The 22,620-nt window shown below is 40.9% G+C and overlaps 1 protein-coding gene across 11 annotated transcripts in view; it reads right to left on the reverse strand.

Annotated features, from left to right (window-relative positions):
* Positions 1-22,620, reverse strand: part of TEAD1 (TEA domain transcription factor 1) — a 255,016-nt gene that overhangs the window by 64,992 nt on the left and 167,404 nt on the right. For 5 of the 11 annotated variants that reach the window (XM_045578071.1, XM_036426503.2, XM_036426504.2 and 2 more), the window contains 3 exons: positions 6,633-6,697; positions 4,133-4,195; positions 3,981-4,043 (listed from right to left, as the gene is read on the reverse strand). In XM_045578071.1, the coding sequence (XP_045434027.1) occupies positions 3,981-4,043; positions 4,133-4,195; positions 6,633-6,697 (191 nt within the window). The remainder of the gene's footprint in view (positions 1-3,980; positions 4,044-4,132; positions 4,196-6,632; positions 6,698-22,620) is intronic. The other 6 variants (XM_045578075.1, XM_045578073.1, XM_045578074.1 and 3 more) reach the window with 3 other exon arrangements.

Consider the following 22,620-nt stretch of genomic DNA (forward strand, 5'->3'; position numbering starts at 1 on the left):
CCACCTATTCCCAGGACAATCTACTGGGAATCTTGTCTTCTCCCCAAATGTAGCCAAAAATAACATAAAAGTTTAGTGTTCCTCAAGGACAGAGACTTTGCTTGTAATTCTCTGTGCCTGATTTCTCCTAGGGAGTCGAGAACACACCAGGTACTCAATGAGAAGTTGACTGGACTAAATTAAGTGGTCACTTTTGTGCTTTTACAGTTGGACTCGACACAGAATCTTAAACTTATACTATAACACACTTTGTTATGAAAAATAAAATAGAATTAAAGTCCACACAGAAAAAGAGGGATGTGGCTCACAAACAAGCACTCTGGGAAGCAGTGCTGTTAGCTGCTGCTAAGCTGACCTTTGGAACTCACTCAACAGACTTGGGTAGTGAGGATGACTCACCCATAACTGACATGAGAATGACCAGTCTCTTCTTGAGAGTTTTCTTTGGAGGAATATGGCAGAATAGACTATAGAACTAAAAACTTACATGGGACATGCGAGCTTTTCCTGTTAAGGTTAGGAGGGAAAGCTGAGAGGCAGACATCTTATCTTCTTTCTGCCAAAGGAACGGTGGTTTTTCAAAGCTTATTCAATGGAACAGCCAAAGAAGCCATGGCTGAGGATGAGAGAGTCTGAGCTTCAATTAAAACATCCTTTATTCTTTTATATGTTTAAGGTTTCAAGTAAGATTTTAACCTGAAACATGAGTTTTGCTGCCTAAAAATGTCTGGGAAACCACAGTTTAAAAAAATTCTACGACACCCTTCCCCAGGAAGTGAAGAGAGCCTGTAAGGCAAAGCGGGCTCATGGGGAAGCCATACCTGGCAGTGGCCCCAGGTGAGAGCCAACCACTTATTCAAACTCCAAAGGAGGACAGGGAAAAGGAGTTTGGCTTCAGCCTCCACAGCAGGGCCACACACCGTGGTCCACCTCAGAGAACAGAACCCCTTAGACTTCTGAGCATGTGGAGAATAGTGAGCAGCCTGGCTGAGGCAGGAACTGCAAGGACAGGTCCTGAGGTGGTCAGACACCAGCCACCATCTCCAGGAAGCCTTGCTACAACTTCCCAGGCAAAGTACAGCGTCTCTCATAAGTCTGGTTACTCCCTGCTACCTCAGTGCCTGCTCAGAAGCTATCCTTGTTGTTGTTGGGGATGACTTCAACTTTCAGTAGAGACTTTATCTCATTACTTAGTGTGGGAGGCCAAGCAGATGTGGCTATAAGCCTGACCCCACAATGATCTCAGCAAGGATGCTCATCCTTGCCTCCCACAAATGTATGCGACTCCCAGCTGAACAAGCAAGTACAGACAGAGCGGTGAGATCTCCTCCTCCTACAAGGTCCTAAGACTTGAGCCCATGATCTGGGGATGGCTGCTAGGGGAGGCTAAGGGGGACATCTTTCATATATAATGCCCCTGGGAGGTCAAAGCAGCCACATCTCTACAGGCATGTGACAACCTTATTCTCCTCAACTGTCCTAATGCCCTCAGAGTGGTGAACCAGCAGTACTGCAGCTATGATCACATCACCCTTTGCTGCTGACAATCACCACAGTGTTAATCACAAATTCAGTTCATATTTTGAGCAAGAGCTCAAAAAGTCGTCTTCTAAAATGTGGGTGCTGAGGAAAGGCTGGTAGCAAGTGCTGCCTGCCTAGCTCCAAGAGATGACAGGTTATTTATAGTGTGTGCTGATGTGCAGCCTTCAATTTGAAAACATTCTCCCACCTCCAGGAGGTAACACCCTATCTGAAAGAGGTAACACCCTATCTGAAAGTAGGATTCAGAAAGACCTGAGTTCAGATCCTAACTCTGACACTTATTAGGCTTGGCTTTTGGCAACTCAATTAAACTCCTGGAACCCTAGTCTCCTAAATATTCCTCAAATCTGTGTAATGGCTGGAACTTCCTGTGTAGCACGGGTAAACAGGAGAACATGTGGGAGAGGCTCTGCGCCTCACCGCCTCCTGCCTTTCAGTTCCCAAACAGCAGTACGTCCTCCAGGCCACTCGTCCCTGGTCCCTGGGATTCCCTCCACATTTTATTTTGGCTCTTCCTGCTAGCACTTCTCCAACAGTGCCCTAATTTCACAGTCCCCTTTGCATGGCCAGCTCTGTGAATAAGGGGTTGGCTGTTAGCTGCCCACCATGCCTGGAACACACAATTGGTATTAGCTGATGGGAAGAACAAAGGCCTCCATTTTTCTGAGGTAGAGAAAAAGGAAAGAAGCTACAGGAAAATAGAGGTGGTTCTTGGAGCTGAAATTTGGAGCTAGGTGCTCCTCGACTGCTTCTGTCTGCCTCCTCCTTGTGTCTGCTCCACAGGATAGTGGGCCAGGGCTGTAAGTGGGGGAAGTCTTTTTATTTTTTAAGAACAAACGCAAATACAACTGTATGTTTATGTGTATGATATGTATAAAGCAATGGCAAGACTGTTTCCATTGAAGAAGATTCTTAAATCACCAAGTGAGAGAAGGAGTGCTTCCAGCACCCCACGGGACCCCTTTTGAACAGGAGATCGTCATGCATCACTTATAGGGTTTTCAGTTTAGGGCTGTGTGCCCTGGAGAGTCCACAGGAACCCCAAAGACAGCAGAGAAATAGAGCAATTTATAACATCTCAGATGGAAACACAAAATTGATGTCGGTACACTTCTTTGAACACCATTAATCCGTTAGCACAGAGAAACTAGAAAAAGTCAGAACTTGAGCAAATACTGAGGAAGTTACATCCACATAGAGAGGAATGCACCTTTGGTTAAAAAGCAGGATCTAAGAAGTTATCTTCCGACTGCTCAGCCAGTGCAGCTAAAAGCCAGCCACCATCAGCCACACGTGCGAGCGAGCCAGCATGCTGCCCACTGCAGAGGGCACACCAAATGCTCCTTCCTGGTAACTAGCGCTATTCCACAGCCAGACTTGTTTGCATAAAAAAAGTTGGAGAACTTTGGGAAGGGTCCCAGTGTTCACCACTCAGTGCTGTGAAAGTACACGCTATTCTTTAGGTTTACAATGAAAACACGAATTTATTTAATGTGTGTGTGGGGGAAAAACAGGACAGAACCAAAAATGGCATGTGGGAAAGGCAACAATATGAGCTACAAATTCACTTTTATAATAAAAATTCCTCCATATAAATTATAATCTCTGCATTTCTAAAATGGAATTATGTGGGGTGGGAAACGTCTCACATGCTTTACTGCCAATTTTGGAAGAATGTGTATTTAAAACATTGTCCATGCCTTCATTTTTGCTATGAAATATATTTTTAAGGGACAGAAACTGAGGCACGTGTAAAAACATTTTACAGTAAACTCAATTATAAATGGAACTGCAAATATAGACTTGATAGAAGCTTTCCCATCTTTAAGACATGTGTTGTTGTTTTTTTTAAGGTCTCACCTTAAATTTCTTTTTTAACTTAGAAAACAATATTAAGCATTGTGGAAGAAATCTGGCAGAAAATATCTCTGTGTTGGAAGAACACATGAAAAAAATTAGAATATGAATATTTTCGAAAATACATCAAAAGTACAAATTAATTCCTATTTTAATAATTTTACTGTTTTATTAAAAGTAATTTCATGATGACCACTGTGGAAATGATTCTTGTTTATAATTTCCACATCAACTTTGTGTCCCTGGATTTTTTTTCTCTCTCCTAGCCCAGGGCTGCTTGGTGGATATTTGAAGGTTAAAAAAAAAAAAAAAATAAATCAGGTTTTTGTGCTGAAAAGTTATCAAGACCAGCTCTCTGCTGCATTTGCATTGTTATTAGGGACACACACGCGCACACATACTGGGCTTAATGTGAGGCTAGTTCAGAAACAGAGAGATTAGACACAAAGAAATGTAAACAGCTCTCACATGCGAGGAAACTAGGTTACGAGAATCCCAGCACCAGGCATTCACCAGTCACCATGGAAAACAGGAAGTGAGATGCATAGCAACCACAAGCCAAAAAGCAGGAAAGCGCATACCTTTAGCTTGGAATGAAAATCACGAGATTTCCTTCTGGCAAGAACCTGAATGTGACTAGACACCTGCAGGGTAGGGGAAGGGAGGAAAACAAAGGAAAAGCCTGTAACCATGGAGATGAAAAGCCCCCTACAACTGGGCAAGCCAGACGTACCTTAATGGCGGCTTGAATTTCTCGAACTTTCTTTCTTGCTAAGACCTGTATATGACTAGACACCTACATTGTTCGGGTTTATGAGGGGAAACAAAACAAAACAAAACAAAAAACAAAACAAAAAAAGGAAATCAAATATAAAATTGCTACTCCTTAGGAGGGTTTGGGGTGGGGTGGGGTGGGGTGGGGGGGAGGTTATTTGCATCGCAACAAAGCTCTGCAGTTAGGAATACACAGTCCCAGCCAGACACCAAGCCCCCAGCGCTGCTCTCAGCTTTTCAGACTGGGTCATCACTGCAGTGACTTGATTCAGGAGGAAAGTTCAGGCTAATCTAGTGTTTTTCTCACCCGGGAGCAATCACGAACACGGGATGAGAGGGGGAGAGTGGGGTTGTTTTCGTTATAAAATTAATAAGGCGGGGGTAGAGGTAAATGAAAATATTTATAGCTTCTCAGTATAGGGAGGGAAAATCCCTTTTTTCTCAATTTAGAAGAGACGATCCATAAATTAATTAGCACATTCTGCACAATCAAAAAGCTGAAGCTGTCGGTTGTATTCTGATCTCATTAAGAGCTCTGGATTCTGTAGCAAATGTTAAAATAATACTGACATGTAAATTAGATCTCAAAGTGAAATGGAAAGACCCAGTTAGCAGAGCATTTCCCCCCTTATAAGTATCTTTAATCCTTCCACTCTTTTGGGTATTGACTGGGCGCCAAGTGGATTTGCATATTATTACAAAGCGCAAAGTGTGAATACAGCCAGCCAGCCACCCTGTTAAAAATCTGGGTTGAAAACCACACGGATTTGCTGAACAACAAATTCACATTGGAGAGGTATCACCAACTGCTGCCTCAAAACATCCCAGGATGCTGGGGTGTGGAAACCAAGCCAAACCTGGCTTCTGAGACACAATGATTCCACTGGGTAAACAAATTTGCATCTCTTTCCCTGGGACTTGGTTAAATTTAGAATAGTCCCCCAGTGAAGGGGTTGGGCGCATGACCAGAGCCCATGGACCAGCAGACGGCCCAGACCCGGCATGTTCCACATGCTGGGAATTAGATCTTGTCTGTTTTTGTTTCAAAATTTTAGAACCTCCAATGTAATAGTTCAGCGACTCAGACTATGAGACAATGACTTTATTTTAAACACTCTAGCAACTCTAAAAAAACCAAAAAAACAAAAACACAGGATTTATGATAATACATGATCCTTGTATCTTTAACTTTGTCTTTGAGTTTAAATTATTCATTTTTTTTCCCCCCCAATTTTTGCCTTAAAAAAAAAATTACAGAGAAGCAGGAACTCCCCCATCCTCCTCACACCTCCATCCGGCTCCTGCTTTTACTTGTTTCCAACCGAATTTTGGTCTGATGTGATTCTCAGACTTAATGAGGACCACTGCACACTGTCAGGGGAACATCCACAGAACAGACAATGTCCTGCGCCTGAGCACTGGCAGGAGGCCACTTCCCTCTGTGCTGACTCAGCAGCCAGGCTCCGGCTGGGGCACATGTAGCATTCCTGGGGAAAAGCTCTCCCCCATCATAAACACTCATGAAAACAACTCGTCACTGAGCAGAGGACTGGAAACTGCTGCTCAGACTTAATGAGACCACAGTTGAGCTTGCCTTCTGGTTTCATGATAATTTTTAAAATCCACAGACCCATCAGCATAGGTCAACATTAAAAAATAATTTTTTTTTTTTTTTTTTTTTTTTTTTTTACTGTTAACAGCTCACCCATGAGATGTTTGATCCCCCTTTCCTCCGCCCTTCCCCCTTTCTTTCTTTTTGTTTTTAGTTAAACAGGAATTTCTCATCCATTCCAGTTTTGAACTGGGTCAGAGATTTGGGCTGCTTTACATCAGAAAAAAAAGAGAGCCAGAGCCTTGACAAAGGGCAGAGGAAATGCCTGACACTGCTCTGCACAAATATATTTACGTTGTAACTTCATTTCAGTCACAGCAGCTACTAACACAAAAGCCATAGCTTAAGGAGCAACGGTTCCCTGGACGCACATCATTCAGTATCATATTCAGGCCAATACTCACGGCTGCTAGTGTTACTTTTTCATTGAAATGATGACTAATATTGCAGTTGTTCCAGGATTTCACAATGCACAAAAATCTCAAAATTTCATGGCTTGCAAGTATATTTGCACCTGCAGCAAATATGTAGTGTTTGCAGATGCATCGTTTGGAAAAGAAATATAACTTTTAAAATAACGGTGCAGGAGCAGTTTTATATACTGTCCTTAGTAAAACTTTCCCATATGTTTAAAAAGGGCTCTTAAGACCACATAGTCAAGGGTCACTGAAATGATGAACAGTGAAAACTGAGCCAATTTAAAACACCAATTTAAAACATCACTGACGTCCTTACAGGGAACTCAAAATGAGGGCTCCAAGGAGCCAAAGCACAGACAGCCACTGCAGCCAAAATGCCTCCTTGGGCCATTCGCTGACATGCACAATTTCCAGGGAGGTTATTTTACCTGTTTTCTGGTCCTCGTCTTCCCTGTCCTGAGTTTGATGTATCTGGCTATCAATTCATTCCTACCTGCAAGAAAGAAGAATTTACAATAAGGTGGATCATAAACATTTTTAAAATGCCTCTGCAAGCTACGGGTATAAAACAGAATCTGTTACAGCTGTAAGTTTATTAAGGCTACGACAATAAAACAGTGCCATTGTTGTTTGCAAAAATACTTACTAGGAGAAAATAAGATGGGGGACATTAATTCTGAACTTCAATCGGCAATTGAGGATAGAAATTTGCTTTTTAAAAGCGTGCCTTTTTGTTTCCTTGCATGCTTGCATCTAAATGGGTGGTCACTTGTGTAAGCAACAAATAGAAGCATTAGTGTGGGAATCCGCAAACCCCGTCTGTTTAGTCTTATTTCTCATATCCATTCCTTCTCACCCAGGTTTCTACTTGTAGTTACCACTAGTTAGAGGGATTATAGCCACAAGAGAACGAGCTGCTGTGGCTACAGAAACCCTACAATGGTAAGTGAATAGTATGAAAACAGACACCTCCTAAAAGTAGTCACTGCATTAGTACCTACACACAAGACTGTGTCCGTGAAAAAGAATGACTCAACCTCCTCAAGGCTTTATAATCTCTTTTTGTTTTTTTTTTTTTTTTTTTTTTGGGGGGGGGATGGAAGGAAGGGGGAGAAAGTGTCTAAAAGTATACCCAAAAACTTTCCATCAGTACCCCTCCAGGAGAGAGAAGTTTCAAACAGATTACGTGACTTCAAAGAACTATAACAGGAAAGTATACCCCACAGCTGAGTGAGGAAATGTAATACTATATGACATAAAAACCCACTCTTACAAGGCATGGGTTCAAACTGTAACTATAATCGTAACTGTATAGCTAGTTGTATAATTTGTGCTTGCTGTCTTACTTCCCAGACATACTCCCTGAAGAGAGCAAGAACTTGGTCTTACTCCCCAAGCTCGGCTCCTATTGAAAGAACAAACAAGGAAGTAACACAGCCTCTGCTGAAAGACAGTGGCCACGTCCACCCCGCCCCTCGCAGAGGGAAAAGTCTGCAGCACTAATGAAGACCAACGTGAGAGTGTCCTGGCGGAAATCTTGTCTAAGAATTCTAAATACTGTCCCATCATTGTCTAGAACATTCCTGTAAGCACGTTTCTGTCTATACCCCCCCCCCCCCCCCCCCCCCCCCCCGTGTGTGCTAGGACCTTGCAATGCACTGTCAGCCCTAGAAGACAAAGGAACCGTGGAGGCTTGGGGCTGGAAAGTGTCTATGGGTTATCCACTCTCACTCTTTAAAATCTAAATCCTTATTAGCTGACGCCAGCACTTCTAGAATTCAGGAACCGGTCCATTTCATCTTAAAACATTTAAGATTAAAAGGACCTTCCTTATCTGTGGCCTCTTGTGTCTTTCTTCCTCAGGTTTTTCTTGTTCCTCTTCATAAGAATCAAGGCTAGCCACTGATGCACATGGCTAACTTTCAGATACTAATGACAGCTTTCAGATCCTCCTGGAGTTGTGTCCAGGCCAAGCCTCCCCTACTCCTTTGTTATCTGTGACAAGCTTTGGAGCACTCCCCCCACACATCCTGTGACCATCCTTTGTCTATTTTCCTTGCAAAGCCTGAAGCCCAGAACTGCAGGGATGCTCCTGCTGGGACAGCTCCACAGCAGAGTGGGTACATCACCTCACTCGTCCTAAATGCTCCACATGCTCATGCAGCAATGCCTCTGATTTGGGGGGACAACAATAAACTGCCAACATGCGTCAATTTTAACTCCTATGTTCTTTTAATATCTGTGCCCAGTCCTTTTAAGCATAGTTAGAATTTTCAAATCCAAATACAAACTGACATTTGTATTTCATCCCATTAGATTAAGCCTGTCATTCCAGCCTGTTGGGATCTTCTCAGATCCTGATTCTATAACTTGAACTCACCCTTCAACTGCAGAAAAAGAACCTGGAAATTCAGTTTTGAGGATTGCTTCTCTAAGGATTCCCTTTCAAACTTTTTTGAGAACTACCAATATCTCCTTGTAGTGTCATCAGGTCTACTTCTCCCATCTCTCAGATGGTTGTACAGATTTTGCAATTTGTCTCAAAGGCTTGCAGACAGCAGGGCCCAGCTAGGAGTGCCTAATTACCAGAAGCCAGACCTAAATGACAATGTCTGCGAACGAGCCAAGCATGGTCCAGCTCGGGGCCTCACTGTGCACCCTTTTCAATTTTATCTGAACCTTATCCAGATGGCAAAAATGTCTCCTGCCTCACACAGCATATTCTCTGTGAAAGTAGACAGAATTACTTGTTACATGTAATACATCACCTACACAACTAACTTAATTTCTTATGGCATTTGGTTGAATGAATGAGGTCAATATCTAGGATGACCACATTTGTGTAGACCCTGTAGTCTACACAAATGGCACCCCTTAGAGTTAAACAATATCAACTCATTGATTACAATGCTTCTAAAAGTTGGTACTTCTCCAATAGGCGCTCACTGGGTATTTACGGTGCAGAGCACTATGCTACCGTCATCATTTCACTGAACACCTTTCATAATTCACGTCCCTATGCTTTATAAGATGACCCTTAAAACTATGTGTTTCTTTTAGACCATATTTCAAGCCATAAAGAGTAATTTACCAGAGGTTCTTATATGTTTCTTCTTGCCTCCTTAAGGAATATCATTGATTCAATTTTTCTTTTTCCTAGAAAGAAACTTTTATTTTATTTTTATAATTTTAAAAAATATATTTTTATTGATTTCAGAGAAGAAGGGAGAGGAAAAGAGAGAGAATCAACAATGATGAGAATCATTGAGCAGCTGCCTCCTGCATACCCCCTACTGGAGGATCAGGCTCACAACCCAGGCATGTGCCCTGACCTGGAATCAAATAATGACCTCCTGATTCATGGGTTGATGCTCAACCCCTGAGCAACTCTAACTCGGCTATTTTTACAACTTTAAAAATTCAACTAATATGAAGCATCTATTTTGATCGAAGCAAGTGTTAATCACTTTATTTCATATGAATTTTTTTAATGACCATCAGGGTGGCTTTGTGCACAAAAAAAAAACACTATTTAGGTTTACCTGTTTATATATATATATATATATATATAAATATATATATATATATATATATATATAAATAAAATTTCATTTGCTTAGTTTTTTTTTAAGAAAAACTTTTAATACCTAATTCATTCTGAAATTGTAAGTTCAACTCATATTACAATTTTTATAATCACTTTCAAAGGTCCATTTGAATAATGGATGGCCATTTTTACAAACCTAAACCCCTTTAAACATTTAAAACTGTATTGAATTTATACTGTATTTAATTCTTTTCAATATTAGAACTATGTGATTCAACTTATAAAAACCTTTCCTTAAACAATTCTTAAAAATTTAATAAATTATCCTAAATACTCTAATATTGCTTACAAATCTAGTAAGACCTCAATCCTCCCTCAAATCAAATCTAAATTAATTACTCCTTGGCACATTTTAATTTAGCAATACAGGTTAACCTGTTAAATGGGCCAATTTATTTTATTTTGGGGGCAATTGTTTTAAATAATTTCTTGAAGTATCAAATATGCATATATCCTTTAAGTAAAAATACTAGTACTATAGCTTTGATTCTATTAACATCTTTTACTTTTATTTCTAAATCTTCCTAGAATTAAAATATGCTCACTTTTTAGGAAACAAGTATGCCATTCCAAATGATTTTGGAATATTTTTTTTGGCTGCTTGGGGTTGTACATATTTTGGGGAAATCAACTAGGTTCCAAATGGATTCTTGTCAGTGACCCTGATAAGACATCCTGAGACCTATTTTTCTTTCTATAGCCTGACCCTCTAAAGTGAATGGATCCATACAGTCCAGAGCTCTGGATTTGAATCATGGTACTAAGTTATAGAATTCCCTTACCAAGGATAGGGAGCTCAGCGGCACCAGCCACCATTGGTATAACTGGCAATGGGTCTCTGGTCCACACAGCAGCATTTTTTTTTTTTTTTTTGCAGCCATGATCAGGATGTTGGGTGTGGGAAATGTGAACCCTCATTTCTCATTTCTCTCTCTCTCTTCCAAATACACACACACACACACACACACACACACACACACACACGGTGGTGCTTTATCCAGTGAACCTTACATTGCAAAAAGAAATTTCAACGAAGTTAACTTTAAAGTTAATCATGATATTCCTAAACTAATCCTACAGTCATGTGAGGACCATCTACTTTGTGCCTATGATGCCTGTCTGATGCATCAGGGATATAATGCCTGCCAAGAGTTCACTGTCCCACACAAGGGTTAAGATACAAGAGCAAACCAGCTCTACACGTCAGATGACAACTAGTGCCACGAAAGAGGTTCTAGTAGCGTGCATGGTATTTGGCCACAAATAACTCAGGGAATCTAGAAAGCCTTCCCCAAAGTGGTGGGCCATAAGCTAGGCCTTTAAGGATATTTTGTATTTTCTTCAACACTTTATTATGAAAAATTTCATACATACAGAAAAGTTTTTTACAGAATGAAATTTTACAGTGATCACTATATTGCCACTACCTAGAATCTACCACTCACTTTTTCTATACCTGCTTTATCACATCTTTCCCTTCTCTCCATTCCTCTATTTATTTTACCAAGCCATCTTATTTTACTGATGTTGCTACTGCATTTCAAAATAAATGGCAGGCATAACACTTCCCCCTTAAATACTTCAGCATGTATATCACTCATTAGAGTGACAAGACTGATTTTGACAGGTAAAATGGAGGAGAATAGGTAAAGACCATTTCAGACAGAGGAAGCACCATTTCTTTAAATATATAAGCTGAAAACTGGACCATTATAAAACAAAACAAAACACAAAAGCCCACACTCAACACATGTCTGCTGCCCCTCAAGTTCCCTGACCACCGCACTCTCTTTCTGAGCTCAAGAGGCTCCAAGTCCTGCACTCATAGCACCCACAGCATTCAGGACTCATCTCCTATAAATCCATAATAGCTTATAGAGCTGAGTGGCAATGTCGCACTTCACCACTCAGTGTCATTATACTACTGGTTCTCTGAACATAAAATTCCCTTCAGAAATGCACACCCTATCACTTCTTTAAGTCTGAGATTTGATAGCTGCAGCTGCCCTTCCTTTTCCCACAGGCAGCAGCAAAGATAAGCACAGCCTGACCTGCCATTTTCATACTATGATCTTCACCAGGCATCGCAATCCCGTTTTTATTTTATTTTTCCTTTCTCCTAAAGAACATAACACAGTTGAAATTGAGCCCATCATCGGCTTCTCCTGCATCCAGATTGCTTCCTGCTTAAAGGGGCAATAGAGAGAGATTGCTGCAGAAAGACCTGGAGTTTGCACTGTGCTTGCCTTACTCAGACAGAAGACTGGTTAACGTTGTTGTGGGCTGTGTGCGTAATGGGATGTGGCCTCAAGGTCATGTTTGAGGCACAGCAAATGCAAGGTCTGTGGCTAGAAATTGCAGCCCAGAGACACTGGGCTTTAACAGCCTAAGAGCCACTTTGTAATTGAATGGAGTCAGGGAGCCACAAAGGAAGAAGTAACAAGTGGACTGCTCCCTTCCTTGGCTGCAGCCATGTCCTAAGCCAACTCACACCCAGAGAGGGCTGAACTGGCCTGGACCTGGGGAACTCGGAGGAGCTCTCTGCTGGCTTTCCATTCACTGGGAGGGATATTGAGGATTACCAGGCTATAAGATTCATAATCAGAAAGAAAACTCAAGCTTCTCTTGGCTGCTAAACAAAAGCTGTATCAAAGGAATACCAATGCTATGGTTGCCACCATAGGGTCTTCACAAACCCTGAGTTAGCCTAATAGCACTAGTAGACTACTAGAATGTTCCTTGTTAACACCTCGAGCTTTCTGAGCTCTGTACCTGAGCATGCAATTGCTTTCACAGTCCGTATTGCCCTTGCCCATATTTATGTGTTTGGATTCTGTCCACCTTTCAAATGCCTCGTCCTTCATGAACTTTCCCACCAGAGATGACTCCCCCATCTCTAAACATTCGCAGTCCTGGGCCTTGGCCTCTTTGATGCTGGCCTGTGTCCTTTCTGCCTTATATCTATCATTTCAGTACATGTCACGGCTCCATCCATCCACATCAAGTCACCGAGAACAAGAACTAATGGCACCCATCTATTTTCTGCTTGCCCAATGTTTGACCCTGAATCACCAATATAAAGTAGAAAAAGAAAACCAGGAAAGAAGCAAAGAAAGATGTCTTCCCTGAGTGACAGCACCATGGAGCATGACTCCTTCCTCTGGAGGACAGAGCAGCAGGGCCCACACTGACAGAGTGGTTTACAAAAGATTTGCCCATTCTTGCAAGATGGTGTTAAAACTCCTTCTTAGCCATGGACCCTTTTGTTTCAGCTGAGGCTCATCTAAAGGAAAAAATATCTTAGGACAGCAAAGTCAACAACCAAAAAGCACAGACGGCCCTAGCCTTTTTGGCTCAGTGGATAGAGCATCAGCCTACAGACTGAACTGGATTCCATTCCAGTCAATGGCACATTCCTGGGTTTCGGGCTCGATCCCCAGTAGAGGGCATGCAGGAGGCAGTCGATCAATGATGCTTTTTATCTCTTTCTCTCTCCCTTACTCTCTGAAATCAATTATAAAAAAAAAAAAAAAAAAAAAAAAAAAAAAAAGCACAGATGCAGGAGACACTGAGAACCAAATGTCACCAGTCAGGGAGACGTCTACAGAGGATGTTCAATGACCCTGTCCTGAAGCTCTGGGGACTGTCTAGCTATGGATATGGCCAAAGGAGACAGTACAGGGTCTATTTTAACTAACCAGTGAGGAATTAATAATTAACCTTTTCTTCCATGCTGCTGCCATTGTGCTAGCAACACTGGGAAAGAAAGAAGGGCTACCAAAGCTGGCGAGTCACCCGCTAGTCAGATACCACCTGCATCTACAAAAGCACGAACAACATGCTAGAATTATGGGGGGGGGGGGGGGGTGTGCTAGAGTTATTGGGGAGGGGGGAAGAAGGAGGGAAGAGGCCACCTCTGCCTTCTAAGAGCTTATACCTTGAAGGACTCTCACGCATTAGAATGGTGTCAAGCCACCCTATCTTCCCCTGATGGAACAAAAGAGTGAACGAGAGGGATGCAGAACCACGGTGGGTGAGGGGTACACAGCTAAGATTGGGGATCAAGGAAGGTTCAGGGAAAAGGGCACTGAAACCAGTCCTAGCGTGTTGCCAATGAGGAAGTTCAGACACCAATGCCTCTGTTAATCTCCAATATAAATCATTGACCAAAAATCAGCACCAAAGTGGAAAATCACCAGAATGGGCCTGGCCGCCTGTTCTGAGTTGTCAGGGTTGGCACTGCATGTTCCTGATCTAAAGGTTTACAAAAGGGACTGATGGCCTTCAGGAGGTAAACAGTAGCAGGTCCCTGAAATATCCTGTGTCTGCATTCGCCTGGGGCTTACAAGGAACAGCTTTCGAAGCAAGAATACACAAGAGGACGGCTGTGTTAACCCCTGGTTATTCAGAACTCACTCCTCTCATACCTTCAAAATCCCTGGTAATAACCCAAGTCCTACCTTCTTGGAGTTCCTATCACTCAGTGGTAGCTGATAACATTATCAAGTGATGGCCCCATAAAACACTGTGTTCCCCTTCATCTTACTGGGACAGCTTACCAACTATACATTTGTATTAGACTACAAGGGGTCAAGTAAAAATGTCTAATGCTATGGATTGAATACAATCCCTCTACAATGTGTAGAAGTCTTTTTCATTGATATTTCTAGAAGGAAAAGAAATAGGAATAAAGTATGTTTTTCTAATGGCTTATTCTCTATGAAGCAACAGAGAGATGCTACACAATCACCTTTGAATCCTCTAACAAATAATTTTACTAGCCTTAATACTTAATTCTTCTTGTTATTCATCTGTCTAATCCCCCGACAGGTTCTCAGGGGAGTTTTTAGTCATCTCGTGAGCATTCATCTTTTCTTTCATGCCCACACCTGATTAGGTTGCTTTCCTACATTAACAGTTCTTTGTCCACTATAAGAAAAACATAAATGCCTTAGCCTGAAGCCAAGGCCTAGCAGCATTCCTGTAAAGAGCTCCTCTGTTCTAGCACAAGGAGCTTCATAGAGTTCTCCAAGTCATTGTCATGCTTTTCCATACCTCTATGTCCTTAAATGTCCTTTCCTGCAAACTCCTATTCATCCTTGTAAGCCCCAACTTAAGTATTCCTCCCTGAAGTCTTGAGGGAGCCATCCACACTAAGTAAGCCATTTCTTCCTTTATACCCTTATGTGCTAAGGAAGTAGAGACTCAAAAAATGGATGAATAAATGAGCTCTTCTTTTCTACATGAAGAAAAATGAGGGGGAAAATGAGCTAGAAATCGATTATATAAATTGGGCAACACTGATAATACTACCTGAAATGTGTACTCCCTTGTAGTGTTATGACTATTTCAGTGACAGGCAGTACAATTTTCTAGACTTTCATTCTGCTTTCTTAAGTTGGCCCAAGTGACACCAACACATGCTCTTTTCCTTCTCCCTCCTCCCTCTTCCCTCCCCCAACCCCCCCGCGACCTCAACATGCCATGGTAACATGGACCTGATCCAGAAAAATAGTAATCTCAACATTAACCCAGGAGAGCCTTGTTAATGAAAAACTTTGTTAAGAACACTCTGTTTATTTATTAATTATTTGACGTTAAAGAAGTGTGAAATCCACACATTCCAAGGACTAAACACTGCTGGTCTTTAAAGGAGAATCTTTAATGGTGGCAATGTTACGGACTTATTGCATTTTTTTTTTTTTGTAGTTTGTTTTTTACTTAAATGTATGATTGCCTAGATCTTCCAAAGGAAGTTGGACTTGTACTATTAGCTATGTGAACAAAGGCCAATTTGCTTAACTTTTCTGGGCCTCTATTTTCTCACCTTTAAAATTGGGGTAAAGCACCTAACCTGCAGGAGTGTTGTTTGCATAAGCAATAACTGATGGAGGTGGTGGCCCCCCACGATGATGAAAAGTGGTCTTATAACTAGTATGTGATGTCACTGCACTTGGGTCATGTTTTCATTGTTTGAACCGATATATAAGGTTTCTGTCCAGGAGAATTACCACGTTGTCCAGTATAAATCTCGTATGCTTCTACTTTCAATGTTATTGAAACTGAACATCTTTTCCATGCTATACTGAAAATATTCTCACAATCTTTGTATCATCCTAATTTTCAAAGTGATACTGCCATAAGCACTATTTCCCAGTAAAAGGAGCCCTTCATTGAATAGCTTAACACTAAGAGTACATCATGCAAGCTACTTACTTGCCACAGTAACCTTTTAATTTAGAACAGATTTTTCATTGAATAAAATAGCAGAAATTAGGTTTTTGCCAAGAGCTAAGTATGGCAAAAATTCTTATAATGTGTAGCAGATCATAAAATTATCTCTCTGAATAGGCTGGAGGCATTGCATTAAACAGCATGTCCCTCACTGGATTTCCAGAATTTAGTTCTTAGTGTAAAAACACAACTATTGCTAGGTGAACTAAGTGTCAACTTCTGAAACTACTATAATAGCAGCTATACAAAAGTGAATTATGCAAGCATTAAATCAAAATGACACTCACACGGGATTACCCGCTGCTTAGAAAACATGCTAAAGTAAAATCTAAGTGTCTAGTTTCTTAGTAATTCTTTTAAAACTACCAGGTGTACTGGTTAATAATGCAGATATTTTTCAATAGATGGAGTTACACATATGTTGATATATATGCAATCTGATATGTATGCTATTTGGTTGTATTGACTGCAAGCTTCAAAACTGCATATGTCAAATTTTCTGAAGTTGTTAACATCATAGATATTTTTATGCTTTAAAATGTCTAATTTCGTGCCAAAAAAAAAAAAAAAGAGCATTTGTGGGAAGTTTTAATTCATTACTTTATTTTGAAGAAAAGTATTGCTGAATGTTATCATATATTTCAGGAAGCTTATGGTGAACATGCTCCATCTCAAGATACTTGTGAACACGTGTTTAAATGCTTTAAAAGTGATGATTTCAATGTGAAACACAAAGAATGTCCAGGTCAACCAAAAAAGTTTGAAGACCAACAATTAATAAGCATTGTTGGATGAAGATGTATATCAAACTCAAAAACAACTTGCAGAAAGATTAAACATTGTTCAGCAAACAATTTCGGATCATTTACAAGCAATGGGAAAGATTTTAAAGAAAGGAAAATGCGTGCCATATCAATTGAACAAAAGATAAATGAAAAATTGAAAAGTCATCAGTAAAATATTGTGTTAAGGGCACAAAAGAAAGTCTTTTTTGCATCGAATTGTGACTGGCGATGAAAAGTGGATTTATTTTGAGAATCCCAAATGCACAAATCATGGGTTGATCCAGGTCAACCATCAACATCGACTACAAGGCCAAATCACTTCAGAAAGAAGACAATGCTTTGTGTTTGGTGGGATCAGGAAGGTGTGGTTTATTGTAAGCTTCTAAAACCAGGTGAAACCGTTAATACTGATAGCTACCAACAACAAATAATCAATTTGAACCACACTTTGATCACGAAGTGGCCAGAATGTGGCAGAAGACACGGCAACATAATTTTGCTTCATGGTGACTCACTATCACACACTTCAAAACCAGTTGAAGACACATTAAAAGATCTTGCCTGGGATGTGTTAACCCACCTGCCGTATTTACCAGACCTTGTTCCTTCAGATTACCACTTGTTCTGATTGATGGCACATGCACTTTCTGAGCAGCATTTCAAAGTATACGAAGAAGTGGAAAATTGAGTTTCTGAATGGTTTGCCTCAAAACAAAGTTCTATTGGGACGGTATCCACAAATTACCTGAAAGATGGGGAAATGTGTAGCTAGCGATGGACATTACTTTGAATAAAGCACTTTTGATGTTTCTCTTGAAATTATCATGTTTTCTTTTATTACAAAATCCACATTATTAACCAGTCCACCTGGTGATATGGACTCCATGATGATAAGAGACTTTTTCTTTTTTTAAAAATGCATACAAACTGGAGAATATGAACTTTGGGGGCTAAGCTAAGTGAAATAATATGGTGTAGCAGGTAGAGATGAAGTGAGATAGTGGAAAGTTTGATAGGACTGCTTAAACATACATAGTATTCAACCTTCACATTCACCTTATTCCCATCATATAAATACTTAACCTGAGGTTCAAAGAAGTTAACAAATTTGCCCAAGATCCCACACTAGTAAGTGGTTGAGTTGGAATTTGAGCCCAGCTTAATCTTCCAAGCTCATTATCCCTTAATTTTAGACCAACTGTTCTGAAAATAGCCTCTATAGTAAGTGAGCTTCTCACAAGATCATGACTATTTAATGAGAACAAAATCTCAGAAAGAAAGGGGCACAATTTAACCATGAATTGTTTGCATTGCGCATACATCATTTTAAAGTTCTACATCACTATTTAATGAGAACAAAATCTCAGAAAGAAAGGGGCACAATTTAACCATGAATTGTTTGCATTGCGCATACATCATTTTAAAGTTCTACATCACTACGGACAAAACAGGGTAAAACCTCAATTCCTCTTTATGCACTCAAGGCCTGCATAGTCTGGCCCCAGTGCACTCCCTCCTCCCCTGTTCAGTAATGTCTACTGAATATTTTCTATGTAAAAGGCATTGTGCTAGGCACTGCAGGCAACACACCCTGGAATAAATACACATTCTCTATCCTCAAGTAGTTTTTGCATCAAATGAGGAAGAAATGAGGCAAGAAGCCACATAAAAGTAATAAAAGGTAGAGTATTAGGAGGATGAGAGGAAACATTGAAGAAGAGTCAGATAAAATCCAGAGAGGTTTCCTCCTATGGTTGCCATGTTCAGACAACATTATTCTGATCTCAAAACCAGGAGAAGCCAAAGGCAATCATGCACGGGCCAATCATTAAATGGGCTTTCTACAGTAGGCGGTGATCAAGTAAACCAAGTAGGTTACCTCTCTTGGTTGAGTTTTAGATTCAGAAGAGTCAACCCATTTTTATTCTTTCAAATTTCAGATTTCCCAGCTAACATGCCATATTTGTCCCTGTAAAAAATAAATATGTGCCCTAGACAGTTTGGCTCAGTGGATAGAGTGTTGCCCTGTGGACCAAAGGGTCCTGGGTTCGATTCTGGTCAAGGACATGTATTTGGTTACAGGTTCCTCCTCAGTCTGCTCGGGGCTCATGCAGGGGGCAACCAATCAATGTGCTATTCTCACCAATGCCATGCTGGGTGCTGTTTCCTTTGAGTGAATGGCTATTCTCAAAGTTCCATTCTTGCTGAACACTGATTTCTGAGTTGCCAAGACCCAGTTCAAATGGCACTTCCCAACTCCCTGGCAATTGGTCTGCCCTGCCCCTTTGACTCACCATACTTCATGCACACACCTAGCACTGGGGCTGCCATACTATACTCTTCTTAGGAGAGTTTATACTCATCTTTGACAAATTATGAGCTTCTTGAAGGCAGGGTCCATGTCATGCTCCCATAGTCCTCCCATCCTCCAAATCCTGGCATTGTATTGAGACCATGCTACTTAAGGATGCTGCTACTGTGGATTTGAGACTCTTCTTGAAAGAAAAAACATTTGAAGTGACATCATGGCAGGAAGAGAGGGAGGAAGAAGGAAAGGAAGAACAGAAAAAGCAGGCATGGGATATAAACAACAATACAACAGAGTTCCTGCCTTCAAGAACGAACGCATTGCCTACTTCAGCAATTTTCAACATTTTTCTTCTCATGGCACATATAAACTAATTACCAAACTTCTGCAGTGTACCAAAATATATACTACAATTTTTGTCGATGTGACAAAAACAGGTATAATTTTGATTTATTCATACCAGACAGCTATTGTTCTGTTGGCTGTTATCATTGTTCTGTTGGCTTTGACAATCTAAGGCAGTGGTCGGCAAACTCATTAGTCAACAGAGCCAAATATCAACAGTACAACGATTGAGATTTCTTTTGAGAGCCAAATTTTTTAAACTTAAACTTCTTCTAATGCCACTTCTTCAAAATAGACTCACCCAAGCCGTGGTAATTTGTGGAAGAGCCACACTCAAGGGGCCAAAGAGCCGCATGTGGTTTGCGAGCCGTGGTTTGCCGACCATGGATCTAAGGGAAAAGAGGTCAGTGCCCCTGACTAAATAGTCAGGTACTGCATGTTTTAAAAATTCCGCTGCACACCAGTTGAAAATCGCTGGCCTGGTTGAATGCTCACGGAATGCTGAAATACTCATGGAACCTTTTCTCTTCTTAAGCTCCTAGAAATGGAAGATGCACCCATAATCATAACTGAGATAGAGGGTGGCAATAAAGAATGATCAGTGGCTGTTTTAGTTCCAGTGAAAAGAAACTAGAAAACTTAATTCCTTCCCTTCGAACTTATCTCACTCTACTCTGTTTTTAATTCTTGCGACCTCCATCAATTTTGGATTTAACATCCTGCCCAATCCACCACCCACTCAGAGGATAACATTCAATTTCTCAAACAGAGAAAAACAAATTTTCTAATAAATATCTCAACTTTTTCATAGGTATGATAGATAAGAACTAGACAAAATGCAGATGAGTTGATGTAGCTTCAACTTCATTACCTACATTTCATTTTTAAAGCCCAAACTACTTATCCTTTCATGGCTCCAGCCCTGAAGGTTGCTTTGCAAAGATATGTCAGAGTGAAATTATCCAGCCAACCCTTGTGTGGATAAAAGATTCCGCAAGTCAACAACAACAACCGCTTAAGCAGTTTAAACCAACAAGCAAGATGCCCTCTATTCAAATGCTATGAGAGAATCTATTTTAAGCCTTTAAAACCCCTTTGGGCAGGTGTTTAAGCTGTGTACAGACTGAGCCTGTGTAGGCTCTGGGGGTGGGGGAGGGTGGGCTCCACTCTTCATGCAGGCAACATTTTGTTCAGGCAATCTTCCTGCAGCAGGTCATGTGACAAAGGCCAAATAAACAGCATCTGGGGATTTTCAATTACAGACCTTCGCCCAGCATGCCTGCACTGTAATCTCTACCAGATGAGGCTCAGGCCTCCCTATTTTCAATAATTCACACACTGTGTACACATAACATGACAATAAGGGCATTCATGGTGTGGCCTGATTCGCAGATCAAAGCTAGCAAAGGGCCAGCTGTAAGCATGCTCTGCTGCTGGATGATTCGTGCTTTTCACGGGCTTGGAAAGACACTCTGCAGGACCTGGCAAGCCAGCCTCTTTCCTGTGCAGTATGCTGAGCAACCACTGAGCATGGACTGGGCACAGACTTCTGGGACATCCAGAGAGGCAACCAATTCCATGTGCATTTGCAAGTACTGGCAGCTTCAAACCCTAATCTCCTCCACAAGCTGCCTCTCAGAGACGGCCTTATCTTGGCCAGTGCAAGACCTGTGCAGAAGCTCTAGCACTCCTGGGAGCAGGTGGTTCTTGAAAACAAACCTGTTCTAAAAAGAGAGTGAGTTTCCTGTACTTAATAAACCCTCAGCTACGTCCTCGAGTTTACAAATTCATGGGCTATGTAGATTCTTTTTAGTGGACCCACACATACAAGCGACTCAGGCACAAACTACCTGGAGGTACATTTTTAATTCATGGCACAGAGCTTTGGGACTAGGGAAATGAAATAGGACACTTGTTATTACTGAAATCCCTACACATTAACTCAATTAACTCGTGTGTGTGGACTGACGCATTTAGCCATTGTGTGTGTGTGTGTGTGTGTGTGTGTGTGTGTATACGCGCACTCACACATGAGTGCTTTAAAAGTATTCAGCATTCTCAAGCCCACAACATTCCACATGACTATTGCCCTGCAGGGAGAGTTGCCGCTGGAAGAAATAGGGACACCGCTTCCTCATATAAAGATTTCATACCCGTCAATCAGAACAGGAACCCAGAGAAAGCCATAATAGTGACTTCCTTGGCAGCAAACACATGCTGTTCACCAGCTGCAGGCTGTGTGTCCTTACCCCTTTTCTCTCTCATTCAGAATGGTTTCCTCTTAATCACAATAATCCCCAAAGTGCTAAAACATATCAATCGTTGGGTAAGCCCTGCCTACAAAGGGCCAGCCGGCTGGCTTTTATGGCCTTGTCCAACAGCAGCTGATACTTCATTCAGTGACAAATCCAATTTAGTAGTTACAAGAGGTTTAGCATCCTTGAAAAAAATATTGGGGTTGATCTGGCATTCTGGAGTCAGCAAATGCTCCACTGCCATATTGTTGCAGAGATTATTCTGCTGTCATATTTGGATGTCTACAACTGTCTCGCACCTTCTCTACTCTTGCCCCCCAGAATCTGATAGTGGTAGTGGTGGTGGTGGTGGCGGTGGCAGCAACAACAATTTAATCCCCAAGTAAAAAATACAGGAAACAATCATACTTGGAAATTGAATAAATAATGTGATTTACCCTTCCCCACAACACACACACACACACACACACACACACACACACACACAGAGTACTAATTGGTTCTATTTTTCAAATGGGAATTTTGAATCCATTGAAGGGAAAAGCTATGGTGTAAAACTGATTCTAATCTAACCTTTGGATTCTAGGTCAGCTTTGAAGAGTAAAAGGAGAGAAACAGAACATAAAGATTTAACCCTTGAAATGAAATTTGTCTTCTTAAAAACTAAATGCAGGAATAACGTGAAGATCTTGTAATTAAGTTTTTTCACATCCATTATTAAACACCAAAATGTAAAAACAAAGAAAAGTTTTAAATCATGATGGCGGAAAGCAAATAAACTGAACAAAAATAACCCCACAGTTTTTCAATATTTAATATATTTAAGGAGATATTAATCTTTATAGATACTCATATAAAATTTAACTTCAAAGAATCCTCAAG

The sequence above is a fragment of the Pipistrellus kuhlii genome, unplaced genomic scaffold (genome assembly GCF_014108245.1).
Source record: "Pipistrellus kuhlii isolate mPipKuh1 unplaced genomic scaffold, mPipKuh1.p scaffold_m20_p_9, whole genome shotgun sequence".
Classification (NCBI taxonomy): domain Eukaryota; kingdom Metazoa; phylum Chordata; class Mammalia; order Chiroptera; family Vespertilionidae; genus Pipistrellus; species Pipistrellus kuhlii.